Source organism: Marmota marmota, unplaced genomic scaffold, assembly GCF_001458135.2.
Source record: "Marmota marmota marmota unplaced genomic scaffold, marMar, whole genome shotgun sequence".
Classification (NCBI taxonomy): Eukaryota; Metazoa; Chordata; class Mammalia; order Rodentia; family Sciuridae; genus Marmota; species Marmota marmota.
In genome coordinates this window covers 15,529,503-15,545,695 of record NW_026000101.1, presented here as the reverse complement: position 1 = coordinate 15,545,695, position 16,193 = coordinate 15,529,503, and the positions used below count along the sequence as shown (strand labels likewise).

General features: G+C 33.3%; 1 protein-coding gene across 4 annotated transcripts in view; it reads left to right on the top strand.

Moving 5' to 3' along the window:
* Zcchc7 (zinc finger CCHC-type containing 7) overlaps positions 1 to 16,193 on the top strand; it is a 220,488-nt gene that overhangs the window by 170,074 nt on the left and 34,221 nt on the right. For all 4 annotated transcript variants that reach the window (XM_015492130.2, XM_048783357.1, XM_048783358.1 and 1 more), the window contains 2 exons: positions 1,083 to 1,208; positions 2,132 to 2,302. In XM_015492130.2, coding sequence (XP_015347616.2) covers positions 1,083 to 1,208; positions 2,132 to 2,302 — 297 coding nt within the window. The remainder of the gene's footprint in view (positions 1 to 1,082; positions 1,209 to 2,131; positions 2,303 to 16,193) is intronic.

Genomic DNA, 16,193 nt, shown 5'->3' with positions numbered 1-16,193 from the left:
GAGGGGAGGGGGGATAGTAGAGGATAGGAAAGGCAGCAGAACACAACAGACACTAGTATGGCAATATGTAAATCAATGGATGTGTAACTGATGTGATTCTGCAATCTGTATATGGGGTAAAAATGGGAGCTCATAACCCACTTGAATCAAAGTGTGAAATATGATATATCAAGAACTATGTAATGTTTTGAACAACCAACAATAAAAAATTTAAAAAAAAAAGCATGGTTGGGATTTATATACTCCTCTTTAGGTATTCCATATGATGTATTTTTTTCTAATATTCCTTTGCAGACATTAGAATTTGACTAGAATATAGGGCAGCCAGAATTGAGTAACTGTGTATGTAGCAGCATGGATCTTTTCCTTTTAGAAATTATAATGCAGTCTTCTAGGCATTAAGAGTAACCCTGTGCTGTTCAAAAGAAGTGGGGAGGTATTTAGCAGCTATGTGGTTACATAACTATAAAAGAGAACATCATAAAAACTCTGTTCCCTAACTAAAAATTTAAGCAGGCTTTTCATTCGGAAATATGTGATGTAGATTTAGGTACAGAAGTCAGCAATGACTTTGACTCTGAATGCCACCAGAGTGTGTTAATGATGCATATCAGTACCTCTGCTAGATCTGAACTGTAAGTGGAAAAAGAAAAGAGAAGAAATAATGTAAACAGAAAAGAAAGAGCAGGCATAAAGGAAGAGAGCTATATTTATGATGGTATCCCTTTGATGTCTTTCTACTCCTTTTTAAGAGAATGAGAGAGAGATCGTGAAGTTCTCTGTTGCTGGATTCAAAATTGAACAGATGTGACTACTAATTGTTTTTTCTTTAAAAAGTAATGGGACTGGGCTGGGGTTGTGGCTCAGCGGTACAGCATTCACCTAGCACATGCAAGGCCCTGGGTTTGATCCTCAGCACCACATAAAAATAAAAAAATGAAAGGTATTGTGTCCAACTACAACTAAAAAAATAAATATTTTTTTAAAACAGTAATGGGACTGATTTTCTTCTAAAAGGAAAGTTTTTTTAGTAGTATGAAATATTTTTTTTTTTTAATTCTTGACTTTTTTCCCTCTCTTAGGCCCAGATAGGTAATAACAGATCATCCGGAAGATGGACCCGCCGATACTATTCTGCTAACAAAAACGTTACCTGTAGAAATTGTGACAAATGTGGCCATTTGTCCAAAAACTGCCCTCTACCACAAGTATGTTAAACATGTAATGCTTTTTTTCACGTCATTAAAGTCAAAATTTTAGTGTTGAAACCCTATAACTTTAGAATTCAAATCTGTCTTGTAAACGTATGTTAAATTTCATGTAGCTCAAGCCTGCCCTACAGTAAAGAACACTAAATTTAGCATCAGAAAAACCTGGAGTTAATTCCAGCTTCCCATTACTAATTGTACAACCTTGGGAAAATCATTTAACTCTCCGCCTTGGTTTTCTTGTCTGTAAAATGAAAAGACTACATAAAATGAGTCCTGAGACACTTCCCTTCCACAATTCCTTATGAAACAACTTGTTTCATTGTGGGATAATTTTCATTTTTAGAGAATTACAATTTTATTCATTTACAAATATATATTGTTGTAATTATTTTAAGCAGATACATCAGCCTTTGGACATCATAGAAATTAAGTTCTTAAACATTCCCTCATATATAGTAAGGTCTAATCAAACTTTTACCTTACTTATTCCTTCTTTCAGATGACTGTTTTTCAAGTAATTGAGACAGTACTTATATTTCATCTTTGTTTTTGCTGTTTCAGGCAAAACTGCTTCTTCTATATCTGCTCCTCCTCTGACTTAGCTTCTAGATATCTTCCTCATCCTATTTTTCTCTTTGATGCTTTTCACTTTGAATATTCCTGTAAGAAAATACATGAGTAGTGAATGCCCACTGACAGTCTAGTCATACTAGGTCTTTGCAGCACCATGACATATAAATAGCTTGTGTTAAAACTCTTTAAGTTCAAACATTTTGTTTGATTTTTACAGTTATACTTAGGATTGTTGTCTCAAATTAGAAATAATTTTATGTGGAATTATATAGAAAAAGAAATATTAATTTTCCACTATTTGACACTGAAGTGTTTTGCTAAAGAGATTTTCTTTTTGTCTGCCACAGAAAGTCCGTCCCTGCTGCCTCTGTTCTGAGAGAGGACATCTCCAGTATGCCTGTCCAGCTCGCTTTTGCTTAGATTGTTCTTTGCCTATGTCTTCCAATCATAGATGTCTCGAAAGGTCTTCCTGGAGAAAACGATGTGACCGATGTGATATGATAGGCCACTATGCTGATGTGAGTAAACTTCGTATAATTGAGGGCAGTGTACCTGTTTGCAATGATCAGTATACCTAAAAGAACTTTTACTTTGCATTGTGTAGAATGGTAGTCATAACCTTTTGGCCATTGAACTTGCAAATCATTACTCTGAATATCAGTGCAGTATTCATGAGGAGGCAGCATCATTAAATATTTTAAGCTTGTGCTAATCCTTTTACTTGATGTGCTTGCCAAGTAAAAGTTGATATTAAAGAGATATGTAATAAGCAACATGCAAAATTTATGTACATATGCATGAATATTTAAGTGAAAATATGTCAGGTGCAGTGGTGCATGCCTGTAATCCCAGTTACTCTGGAGGCTGAGGCAGGAAGATCGCAAGTTCAAAACCAGACTCAGCAATGGAGAGTCGCTAAGCAACTCAGTGAGACCCTGTCTCTAAATAAAATACAAAATAGGGCTGAGGATGTGGCTCAGTGGTTGAGTATCCCTTGGTTCAATCCCCAGTACCAAAAAGAAAAAGAAAATAAATGCACATTGAGCAATTACTTATATCCATAAGAAGTCTGATTTAATGTTGCTTGTTGATGATTTTTTTTACTGGTATAATAATAAACAGTGTTAGGCAAGAAGGACAGTTCATCTAAAACTTTAAATATGCTAGTCTGAATAGCTCTATTTTTAGGAGTAAAAGGAAAATAATTTAGACAACATTTCAGTTATTTGCAGCACATTAAAAATATTCCATTGAACATTGCATCAGTTGTAAATGTGTGTAGGCTGAGGGAGCTAGTTCTCATCACAATTTCAGAGACCAGAAGGGCTGTTAAAGCAAGTAAATACAGCTTTGTGGAATATATAGTTTTTAAATTCAGTTTACTCCTAATGAATGTCTCATTAAGGGTCTGTCATTTTAGCTCTTAATTGCATCCCTTACTATGCAGTAACATATGTTTATTTTGTATTAACAGCTAATCAGTGCAAAGTCATTTTTCATGCTCATACCTAGGTGCTGATCTAATTGGTTAAAGGGACATTCATGAAAGGATTAGCTATCTTTCTTTTTTCAATCATTACTTAACTATTAAAATTCTGCACAAAAAAATCTTTTCCCTGTAATGTGTACTTCTCAAAGACATGATAGAAAACCACAGATATCGTTTTTATTTTTTTTTACCATTGAAGTGTGCCTTTTGCTCAAAAAATTAATATGGCTTTCTGTTGAAATGAATTTCAGATTAAAACAGAGTACATGTGTTTGATATGTGTGTTTTTCATGTAAGTAATTGACAGTTATCAATTGTAATTCTTCCAGTAAATTTATTTATATTTGGTGCTGAGAATTGAACCCAGCCTCACACATGCACTCTATCACTGAACCACAATCCCCATAATTATTAATTTTTAAGCAGTGCTACAGTAAACATCTTTTTATGTATATATGTATGTATGTATGTATGTGTCTATCTACATATGTGTAAGAGTGTTATGATTGGTCTGATTCTAAATGGAATTGTGGTCAGTTCATTCCAAAATAGTTTAAATTTATTTTTCAATATTTACCATATCTTAAAAATGCTAAATCCTGTCCTTTTGTTGTTGCTCTCTGCATTGAGTTATCAATTATAATTTTCTTAGGAAGATTTTCTAGTTTGGCAGTTATGTTTAAAGGCATCTGTGTTTTATTCCTTTGTTCTAAAGAACTCTTACGAATATGTTCTCATTTGCCTGCGATAGCAGAAAGTAGTCAAGACATTATCCCAAACATTTTTCTAATAAGCTGTAGTACAGAACAGTTAAAAATTACTAATAAAAGGTTATATAATCAACTATAAGCTAATGTTATAGCTAATCTTAACTTCTTCATTTTGGCCTCTAATATATGTTAAACTCTTATCTAAAGTGGTATTGAAGATTCATAATCTCAGTGAATGTAAATTTTAAAGATAGGGTTAATCTGTGTGTGATTCACTTCAGACATGGCAATACCTTCCCCCAAAAAATCTGCCAGGAAGTGGGGGTGGAGGGGCAATGGTAATTACATGATAAATGTTTGAGACTCTGGAGTCTGTTTCCAGCCTGCCCACCTGGTGTAGGATTTCCATGGAACTCCACCAAAGATGGACTCTGCTGACTTCTGGTGGAGTGACTGGTAGAGTCCTTCCAACACCCAGAACCTCTTCAGTAGGATTCACCTGGAAGCAGAGCCATATCGGGCATTAGGGTGCTAGAACTGTTCAGCTACTCCCATACATAATTTAGAACTGTCTTGAAACCTCACGTTCCACAGAAAGCATTGATTCTTTTGCAACCCTCTCAAATGCTTGCTGCTCATTCTTCCTTGACCCATATACTTGTTAGATGATAGGTCCCACCTCTTCCTTATTTGCCATGGCTACTTCAAAGTCATTACTTCTCCCTCTTTATGTGGACACCTGACAATACTATCCTTTATACTATCCGTTGTCATGTTCATCTTCTCACTTAGTGGACTTTCTGCTCAGTCACAGAAGACTTCTGAAACTCCAAATAACTATCAGTGCTCTAACCCTTAATAAATTGAGATCAAGAAACTTCCACTTTTTACTTTGTATGTTCCAGTAGCCAGCACCTCACCTCTGTTATGTAAGAGTACCAGATACATATGTGCAAAGAGAATTTGTGATGAGTCACATTCAGATCTTTGCTATAATGAAAACTGCTTGGAAATAACCTCATAGGTTAGTTACTTAGCAAAAGTATTTGAAATTCCACAGTTAACAATACAAAGGATAAAAATATAGCCCACAACCTACTAAAGTCAACCTATACCAGTAGTACCTTTCAAAGGACAAGAATGAGGAGTATGGAAAGAATCCCAATTCTGAATCTGCCGTAGATTCTCATCTTGCCAACAAATTTTAAATGTACCAAGAATTCTAAAATGGTATGCACATTCAAGTTGCATACAGTCCCACTCTTTGAGCTCTGTCTGACATTTCCAAGATAATGACATAATTAATTGAGTACTTACTGTGTTTTAAGAACTATGAAGGAGTAGGTAAGGGCTTCGTTCACTGCTGTATCCTCAGCATATAACAGATGCTCAATAGATATTTGTGTTTGAGTCATTTATTTAATCCTCACAACCAGCATAAGAGGTATGTATTATTTATTACTCCCACATTACAGAAGAAAAACTGAGACATTGCAAACTTAGGCTTTGTCCAAGGTCTCAAAGCAAAATGATAAGAACTTTGTGGATATACATAGAGAAAGCTTACATATTAATATTCTAGCAACTGTGAGTTTAACTCCTGCCCAGAGGATCTTTCAAGTTTCCTGTCTTATGTCTGCAAATGTTGTAGATCAAACAAGTATCTTTGATAACAAACTCATGATATTTAAAGCATCAAAGTCTTTCACTCTTTAAAGAACTTCTGAAGATCAGGAAAACAGTATAAAAGGTTGATTTTCAGCCACAGAACCAGTTCTGTTATACCACAAAACTGTGCTGCTCGTAGGAGACCATCCCAGCTTCATTGTCTTTAAATTCCCTGCTTGGTGCTTTACTTCATCCCATATAAATAACTCCTTCACATGACCATTGTGTACAAGAATAACATGCCATCTTTTGGGTAACACAGCACTTGAGCCACTCATTTTTAAAGTCAGTGAGAAACTAATTCATGGGACATATTTTACTAGATTCCTTGATTTATATATTTGATGCTAGGAAAAAAGTTCTCATCTGTTGTATACTAAAATATTTTTAGCAATTTAAGCTTATTTTAAAAAAGAGAACTCAGTGTATACTAAAAAGTCTTTAACATACTCATTAGTACTTGGTGTGCTTATTTTAAAAACAAGAATTCAATGTAAACTATATAGTCTTTTTAACATACACATTGGTACTTGGTGCATGTTTCTTCAAATATATATATATATATATATATATATATATATATATATATATATAATTGTTTTTTAACATTTAACTTTTTTTTAAGTTTAGTTTAATCTTAGGGATTTCCAGCAGGAAATACAAAGCCTCTAGTGCAAATCATTTTATACTTATCTAATATAGAATGGACTGTTACTTGAGTATTGTTTTTGTCCACATGGCTATTAAAGAAAAGGACATTTATTTTTGGCCTATTCCAAGGAGCTACAAATGGTATTCATATGCCTTCCTCCACATATCCTCTCTACAGTCTTATTGAATATTGACTGAACTACTGAGCCAAGATTTGAATTAAAGACTTCCTTAATTCAAATATTTTGCTTTGGGTAATAGTGATTAGTTCTAGCTTTGTTCAAGAACATGTTCAACGTTCCATCATTTAAATAAATTTTCTACATTTGTTTACTTAACAAAAATTTGCTGGTTGCTTACTACATGCCAGGTAGTGTAGTCCAAGTACTAGAAAAATAAGATAAATAAGACACGTTGCAACCCTCCTGGCAGTGCTCTTAATATAATAGGAAGAGTGAACATGTAAAGAACCATGGGAAAAATCGATGAGAGTTCATCATGGTGATGATAATGAAGATAAAAGTATAAGACTCTAAGCTTAGAGTGGCTTTCTGATAATATTGGGAGAATATAGAAAATGACATAGACCATAAAAGGGAGCCAACTCACTGTGCCTGTCATACATAACATGTCACCTGTCTTTGGAGATACCAGCTACAGAATAATGCCATAGGAACTCTTTTGATCTAGGCTGAGTGAGTTTTCTTACAATTATATAGATTTGAAGTAGCTACAAGAGTCTGTATTTTCTGAACACTTATCTACTTCCTACCTGTTCTTACCTTTGAAGACAGTGTAAATTGAAGAAGGAAATCTCTAGCCATTTCTGGACTATTTTTTCTTTCTCACATTCTTTCTTTCACTAATGAAAGTTACTTTTCTGTTGCATTTTAATTTCATGCATTGTTTTAACCCTGCAAAGAGTGACTCACAACATAATCTAGAATCTGACTACTTCTCATCCTCTCTACCACTGTCATTCTGGCACAAACCATGAGCATCAACTGCCTGAATTATTATAAACAGTTATTATAAACAGTTTCCAATTCCTTTCTCTTTCATATTGTATTTTCAGTGATTGACTAGAGTAGTCTTTTTAAGTATTTCCAGACTAAATCAGTCCTTTATTCCAAATCCTCAACTATGACCTTGCATCTCTCTAGGTGTAAAAGCTAAAATTCTTATAATTGCCCCCCAAAGACTGTATGTGATATGACTTCTTGACTGCATCTCCTATAGTAATCCCTGTTGCTTCCTATGCCTGGTCTCTTCACTATTCCTTCAAAGACCAAACAACTTGTTCTTCCCCTAGTTATCCACCATAGCTCACTCCCTTATCTCTAATGTCTGCCCAGATGTCCCCTTCTCATGAAGGCCTACTCTGTCCACACTAATTAAAATAGCAAGTTTCCGCATATTCAGCCTTCCCTGCTTTGTTTTTTTCTATGAACTGTGTGTCTTATATTGTATTTCTTTTCTGTCTCCCCTAATTAGAATGTAAGTTCAGTGTCCGATTTTAGATATTCACTCTGATAGCCTCAGCTTATAAGAACAGTGCTTCACACACATAGGGACTCAGTAGGATTATTGAATAATGAATCAATGAATGAATTAGAGATGATAGATTCCACACACCCTCCATTTGCTTCTGAGAGTTGTCAAACCTTACACACGAGCATATAGGCTGAGATAGTCTCATCTTGACTCATTAAGAGGTAGACTTCCCTAGTAATGTTTAAAATCAAGCTACAACTGACTTTCCAAAAGTCAGAATACCTATAGCATACTCAAAGAAAAATGAAATTTCTAAAGCAAAGGAAATTCTTTTTTTGTGTGTGTGTTTCTCTCCCATGATCTAATAATCAACTTTAGTTTTTACAAAACATATGCATTGTTACCAAATAATTTTCTTAAATATATTTGCTTTAATTGAATACTATAGGTATTTTGCAGTCCCGTGTTTTTGGCCTGTCGACTACCGTGTTTTTTACGGGAAACTAATCTGTAACTTGTGATGAAAAATATACTGTCAGTTTCAGTGGCTTGAAATAACAAATTCAAGAAAAGATTAAAGATTCAGATGGTTTTTTGGAATTCAAATAATCATGGCCAAACTAATATTCCTGTTGATTTTATTTGAAGTCAAGACAAACCATTGACTTATATTTAGAGGTACTTAATGAAAATTTCTAAGAGAAAATAAGTAAAAATTAAAATGTGGTAATGTATCCCTTCCCTTTTGTTTATTTGTTTGTTTGTTTTGATGTTGTTTTTTCCTTTAAAGTGCCACAAAATAATTTGAATATACAAAAGCACAATTCTAAGGAAAGAAGGGGATAATTTTGAAAGTGAAAAGTGGTCTCTGAACAAACTGAAGTATCAGAATTATATTAATAGATTGATATGCACCTTCAATTAAATGTATAGTTCTGCTGATAGCTGAGCATTGCACCAGCCTTTGGAAATAAGGAAAATAAGACTTAGGTAATTTTGTTGCCCTCACTTTATACAGCATTTGATTGTTATTTGAACATAATGTTGGAGCATGAGGACATAATTGGGATCATTGATTTGCTTAATAAAAGTTTATCTGAGAGACCTAAAATCCCCAAGAAAATTAGATTTCTATCCTTAGAGGTCTCCTCCTACGCTCTTGATAGCAGGTGCATAACTTATGATAATGTTAGTGAAAATTGCATATGTGTTCATTGTTCAAGGAGTAAATCCCAAAATCAACAATCAATAATTAATTGGAACTGTTCCCACCCAATATATAAAACTTTTTGAGTTTATAGATATATGTTACTTTATGTGAGTTCTGCATTTAAAACTGAAGTTGTGTAACGTAGGACATTTAAAGTTTGAAGAAGAAACCAACCCTTATTTTGAAATTCTACAGTTTCCTTTGTGGTCATCTCTAACCTAAAGAATTCCTTCTTCCTATATATAGTACATCCCTTATTGCCTACTGTTAGCCACTGCAAGTGTATCTTAAGCTTATTAACAGGTTTGTTTTCTTTATAGAAACTGTTAAGGAAAATTTGTAGAGAACAAAGGCAATTCCCTTTCTTCAGGACTGTCCCTGTATGATCAATCTTTACAATAAATTGGGCAAAAAAATATACATATCAGATTATAAACATCGAATTTCCTCAGCCAACTAGGAATAAATTAAGAGAGAGCTGGGAGACAATTAACTTTGCCTTTACTCATCTTTTTATTGTTTCATTTATGTAAAAAGAGAGAAAAATATAATTATTTATGCAAGATTTCGGTTTAATAATAATTATGATTTTGGTTTGTTGTACAGCCTTCTGCTGATTATAGCCTTGATAAAAATAATAACAGCCCACTTCAGCAACTTAGCAAGGCCCTATCTCAAAATAAAATATAAAAAGATCTGGGGATGTGGCTCAGTAGTTGAACACCCTTGGGTTTAATCCTCAGTACCAAATCATCATCATCATTATCTATTTAAGCCAAGTTCAAAGTCTCACACCCAACAACTCCGGAGGCTGAGACACGAGGATGATGAGTCCAAAGCCAGCCTCAGCAAAAGCAAGACACTAAGCAACTAAGTGAGACTCTTCTCTAAATAAAATACAAAATAGGAATCGTAATGCATTCCGCTGTCATTTATTTTTAAAAAATCAATAAAAAATAAATTGATAAATAAATAAAATATAAAATAGGGCTGGGGACGTGGCTCAGTGGTCTAGTTCCCCTGAGTTCAATCAAAATAATAATAAACTATTTAAAATGTTGAAAAAACTTAATTATGTAATAAGAATATTAAGTTAATGGGCCTTTGAATTAAATAACATTAAAATACTTATTCCTGAATCTACAAATATTAATGGAATCTACAAGTATATGGAAAAGCATATACTCTAAGAATACTAATGATTGTAGTGAGGTGATTTTGGACATAGAGGAAGAAATGGCTCAATTTTTTGTTTGTTTGTTTGTTTGTTTATTTTGTTTTTTTCCTACAGTGCTAAGGATCAAACCTAGGACCTCGCATACACTAGAAAAGTGCTCTATCAGTGAGCTACATCCCAGCCCAGTACTCAGTTTTTAAGTTTATTATTTCATACTGTGTTCTCCTAAATGCTTATTATTTTTCTTTAGTCTGTGATATTTTAGATAGGAATCAATTATGAAATAAGCTACAGTGTCTCAATATTAAATCCTCTGTCTTGCCATTCTAACTACCCCTACTACACAACAGCTGTCTCTCTGGTTTAAAAATGCTTATAAAGGACCTTTATCTTAATATATTGAATTTGAATGTTTTTTTGTTCTGTTTTGTTTTTGTGCTAGGAAATGGACCCAGAGGTGCTCTACCACTCTGTTACATCTTCAGCCCTTTTTATTTTTTATTTTCAGACATGGTCTCACTAAGTTGCTGAGACTTACCTCGAACTTGCAGTCCTCCTGCTTCAGTCTCCTGAGTTGCTGGAATTATAGGTGTCCACCACTGTGCCTGGCAGGAATGATCTTTAAAAGAATAGATAACAACTTTCAATTGGACAAAACATTCCTACCTTGTAGATCTCCGTAATTGTAACTCCTTCTCTATTCCTCACAGACAACCAAAACTTGAGTGTGGCTAAACTTTTCCATGATTGAGTTGATCAGAGATGCTTAGCACATACCATCACAGCTCCTATTACTAACTAGATTGATTTAAAAAAATCTATTTTTTTAGCCAATAAAAAAGCATCATAGGAATATATAGAGAACTGGTAGATCAAAAGGAAATAGATATGTCCTCAAGTGAAATAAAGTCACTATAGGAAATAGGAAAAAGTTCTGACACATTCTTCACACATCATAAAAAGGATATTCTAATCAAAAGATCACACGTCCAGTATGTGAGAGAAAAAGACCCAGGCCTAGACATGAGCAAGTATTTTTGAATGCCAAACAATTGAAAATCATACATCCAGACACACACACACAAATCAGATTTACATCAGACTTCTCTTGTTCACTGCCAAATTCCAGAACGCATTGGAGACATCTCTAGAGTCTGGAGGATTCTGAGGAAAAAAGATGATATAACTAAGCAATTGATCATTTCTGAATTTAATGGAAAAGTCAGAAAATAAAATAAGCAGAAGTGAACAGTGAAAACATGAAAGTATAGAGGACATGTCTGAGTGCGTCTTGTTAATCTGGTTTTAAACAAGATGGTTTCAGGAAAAAAATTAAATTTTAAATTATAATGTGGAGCACAGATAATTCCAATAAAATAAAAGGTCATTTGTTTTCATTACATGAAGAAAAATAGTCCATACAACCTTAAGGTTACTAGTTTAAAATGAGGAAAATAAACAAATAATATACCAAATGATAGGAAAAATGGAAACAAAAGAAACAGAAAAAACAAAAGCACAAAATATGAGAAGAAAAATAGGACCAAATATATCAATTATAACAATATATAAATGAGATTAAGAAGACAATGATACCATCAAAAATCACAAAGGAAAAGGAGAATAAATTTACCCTAAAATTTTCTGTTTGTTCTCTTATCCAAAGAGGCCATAAACAAAATTAAATAACAAGCCACAATTTGGGTCAATTTTTTTATAATACATATGATAGAATAATTATCTGTAGTATATAAAAAGCTATTACAACTCAATATGAAGAAAGGTAAATACCTCACCAATAATACCTAATGTTAGGAGTTGGGGTTGTGGCTCAGTGGTAGAGCACTCACCTAGTACATGCAAGGCCCTGGTTTCGATCCTAAGCACCACATAAAAATAAGTAAGTGAAATAAAGATATTGTGTCCAACTACAACTAAAAATAAATAATATTTTTTAAAAATACTGCTGGGGATATAGCTGAGTCGGTAGAGTGCTTGCCTTGCATGCACAAGATCTTTAGTTCAATCCCCAGCACTGCAAAAAAAAAAAAACAATGTTAGGAAGATATACTAGAAAAGTACATTTAGATAGTCTTGAAATTTACTAATGGATTTTACAGAGATATAGCTATAAGAATGTTCACTTCAGAGTTGTTGATAAAAATATTTATTGATGGGAATGACTTAAGTAACTTATATCCTTGAATATTATTCCACCACTTAAGAAATGACAACAATATGAATATAAAAATATAAAGAAGTTGCTAGTACATTAAATGAAATACACTAATTGTAAAACAATATGAAGTATAATATATATATATTTGTGTGTATGTAGAAAAAAGTTTGGAGTGAAATATTCCAAAGTGTTTGCTATAGTATCAGAATTATAAATGAGTTATTTTATGTCTATTGATCTTTATTCCTATTTTTATAATGAATTTGCATTTGTTTTATAATTTTTACCTTGTATGAGTTTATTCACATACCATCTTTTTATTTAATGTGCAGTATTCTATAAACATTTTAGGAATACTGTAATCAGTAACTAGTATAGTATAGGAATAGTATAATCAGTAATCAGTTTGTTTGCTTTTGCAGTACTGGTGATTATACTCAGGGCCACATCCATGCTAAGCAAACAAATGCTCTACCACTGAGCTATTATCCCCTGTTCAATTAACCAGCATTTAGTATTGTCTTGTTATTTATTTTAGCATAGTATCTCTTTCATTGTGGTTAAGTTTGTTTGCCTAATGGCAAATAATGTTGAAAATCCTTTCATATGCTCATTTTTCAACCTTGTATCCTATCTTCTTTGGTAAAGGGTCCAGAACCTTTCCCAATTTTTAATGAGGGTCTTTATTTTCTTATTCGTAAGATGAGTCAAAAATATTTTTTCCAGTCCATAGCTTATCTTTTTATTCTCTTGGCAATGTTCTGACAGAGTAGGTTTTTTTAGTTTTATATTTTATATGCAGACCTACAATCCATTTTGATTTGACCTTTGTATAGATGTGAGGTTTTAGGTTAATGTTCACTTCTCACCATTTGTTGAAAAGGCTTTCCTTCCTCTGTTACACTGATTGTGCATCTTTGTCAAAGATCAAATGGCATCAGGATGTTGTGGTTCATTCTTGTAGTCCCAGCTGAGCAGGAGGATCAGTTGATCCCAGGAGTTCAAGATCAGCCTTGGCAACATAGCAAGATTCCCACATCTGGCAAAATCAAACATCAAATGGCTGTGGTGTGCACTGGTTTATGATCTATCTGTCTTATCACAAATGCCACAATATTGATGACTATAGCTTTATAGTAAAATCAGGTAGCATGATTCTTCAAACTTTTTTCTTTTTTTCCTTTGCTGTACTAAGGCTTGAATCCAGAGCCTTGCATATGCTAGGCAAGCACTATACCATTGAATTCTATATCCCCAATACTTTTAATTTTTTTTTTTTTTTTTTTTTTTTTTTTAAACAGGGCCTTGATAAGTTGCCCAGGCTGGCTTCCAACTTGTGATCTTCCTGCCTCATCTTCCCAGATTCCTGGGATTACAGGCTTGCACCATCATGGCTGGCTAATCTTTGTTATTTTTTACAAAATTACTTTTGCTATTCTATTTTCTGTCTCTTTTCATACAAATTCTAAAATCAGATTGCCTCTGCCTATAAAAATTCTCCGTGGGATGTTTAAAAAATTTTTATTAATATTGGATTTAGTCTGTGGATCATGGTACAGGCAGTTCACTATACTTCATCAAGTCTTCCATTTTATGTACATAGTATGTTTTGACATTTATTTACGTCTTTGCTAGTTTCTTTTATCAAAATTTTGTAGTTTTCACTATATACATTCACTGCATGTTTAGACTGATCCTTGTTTTATTTTTCTTAGAGCTGTAGCATATGGTATTGTTTTGATTTTAAATTGTGTATTGCTTGTATATAGGAGAAAAGTTTGGGGTAAAATATTCTGAAATATTGGGGCTAGGTTGTGGCTCAGTGGTAGAGCACTTGCCTAGCACGTGTGAAGCACTGGGTTCCATCCTTAGCACCACATAAATATAAATAAATAAAAATAAAGATAGTGTATCCATCTATAATCCATCTATAACTAAAAAATATTAAAAATATTCTAAAATATAGTACTTATCAGAAGTGATATAAGTACAGGTAATTTATTTTTGTTTACCTGTATTTTCTATTTTTATAATGAATATACAGTACTTTAATAACATTTGATATTATTTTTTAAGGTGTAGATTTTTGGATGAAAGTTACTACAATATCAAATAATACAACTCTGGACATAAAGATAATTATTTGTTTACCTGACACATCCAGGATGCTATCTCAATCTTGGGAGAAGAGAAAGGAATTCAAGAACCAGAACTGGATAACAGGGGCATGATTATAAATACATAATTTAATGTAGTTAGCTAAAATGAATTATGTGGTGTTATAGGTGTTTGTCATTTTTGATGGACTTTAAATTATTAGTTTATGAATAAAATTCTGAAATTTTATTTTAAAATTATTTTCCTTGTGGTATATCTCTTATGAATCTGGCTTAAAACTTCTAAAACTTTCTAGTGGGCTTAAAGAGAAAATCTGGTGTAAAACCTTTGAGACTTAGTTTACAAATATTTCAGAATGTTAACACTCAGAATTTCATGGTTCATTGGGCAATACTAAAGGGCTTGTGACAGTTCTAATTGATGGATGCCATCAACATAAGTTTTTATTGTTGTTCAGAGGTATTTTCTTTTTCTTTTTCTTTTTTTTTTTTTTTGAGAAATAGGGATTCTGAATAAGTTGAAAGTTTTAAGATGAAACTAAAAAAGGGAGAATTAAGGTGCTTGAGAGCAGAAAATAAGAGCTCTCTTTCCTTGTGCATATGGATTATATATTGACTACCAAATCAGCTAGATGGACTCCTGGAATTACAGGGATTTATTCCCCCGAAGTTTCTCCTTCCTGGTTTCCATTTACAGGCAATGGATCTTTGATTCCTGTTAAGAAGGAAAAGCGAAAGAGAAAGTGAGAGAGAGTGAGCCTAGTAAGGAATGTTTTTTATTGTAGAAAAAGAGGTAAGTGTGAATAAGCTGAAAACTGAAGAAGGAGGTCTCATCTTTTGAGAATGGTGTGGAATATTTTAGGTTTTCATCAATGGTTAAGATATTTTAAATTTTTATATTCAGTATTTATAAAATACAAGGACAGATTTTCTGATCCAATATACTTTTCTTTGTATTTTTGAATATCTAAAAGCATTATTGAGTAGACCTCAGCTATATATATAAAAATAAGTACATTGCACTTAGTAGATGCTGTTTCTATTCATGCATACACACACACACACACACATATGTACACACACACACACACACACATACATACGTACTGGGGTTTTAACCCAGGGGTACTTTACCACTGAGCTACATTCCCAACCCTTTTTATTTTTTATTTTGAGACAGAGTCTCACTGACTTTCTTAGGGCCTCACTAAATTGCTGGGGCTGGCCTCCAACTTGTGATCCTCCTGTCTTAGCCTCCCAAGCCACTGGGATTATGGGTGTGCACCACAACCACACCTTTTTTTAAAAAACATCTGTGAAAATCTTTGTTTTGTTTTTAATTTGTTCTTCTGGAATTTTTTTTTCCTGTGTTATATCTTTATCAACATCTCACCCAACTGTGTTTTTACCTTCTCCTAAGTTTGACCATATATCAGAATTGGCATGCTGCAATAGGATTTCATCTATTTTTTAAAACATTTTCTTAGTTGTAGATGGATACAATATCTTTTTTGTGTTTATTAATGTGGTTCTGAGGATCAAACCCAGTGCCTCACACATGCAGCAACTGAGCTACAACCACCGAGCTTCAACCCCACCCCGGATTTCAGCTATTTTATTGATGCTGTTTTCCCCATAATCAGTTTCTTCATTGAAAGTATGGAAAGTACCAAACTGATGTCATTGTAGCAATAATTGACACAATTGAACACTT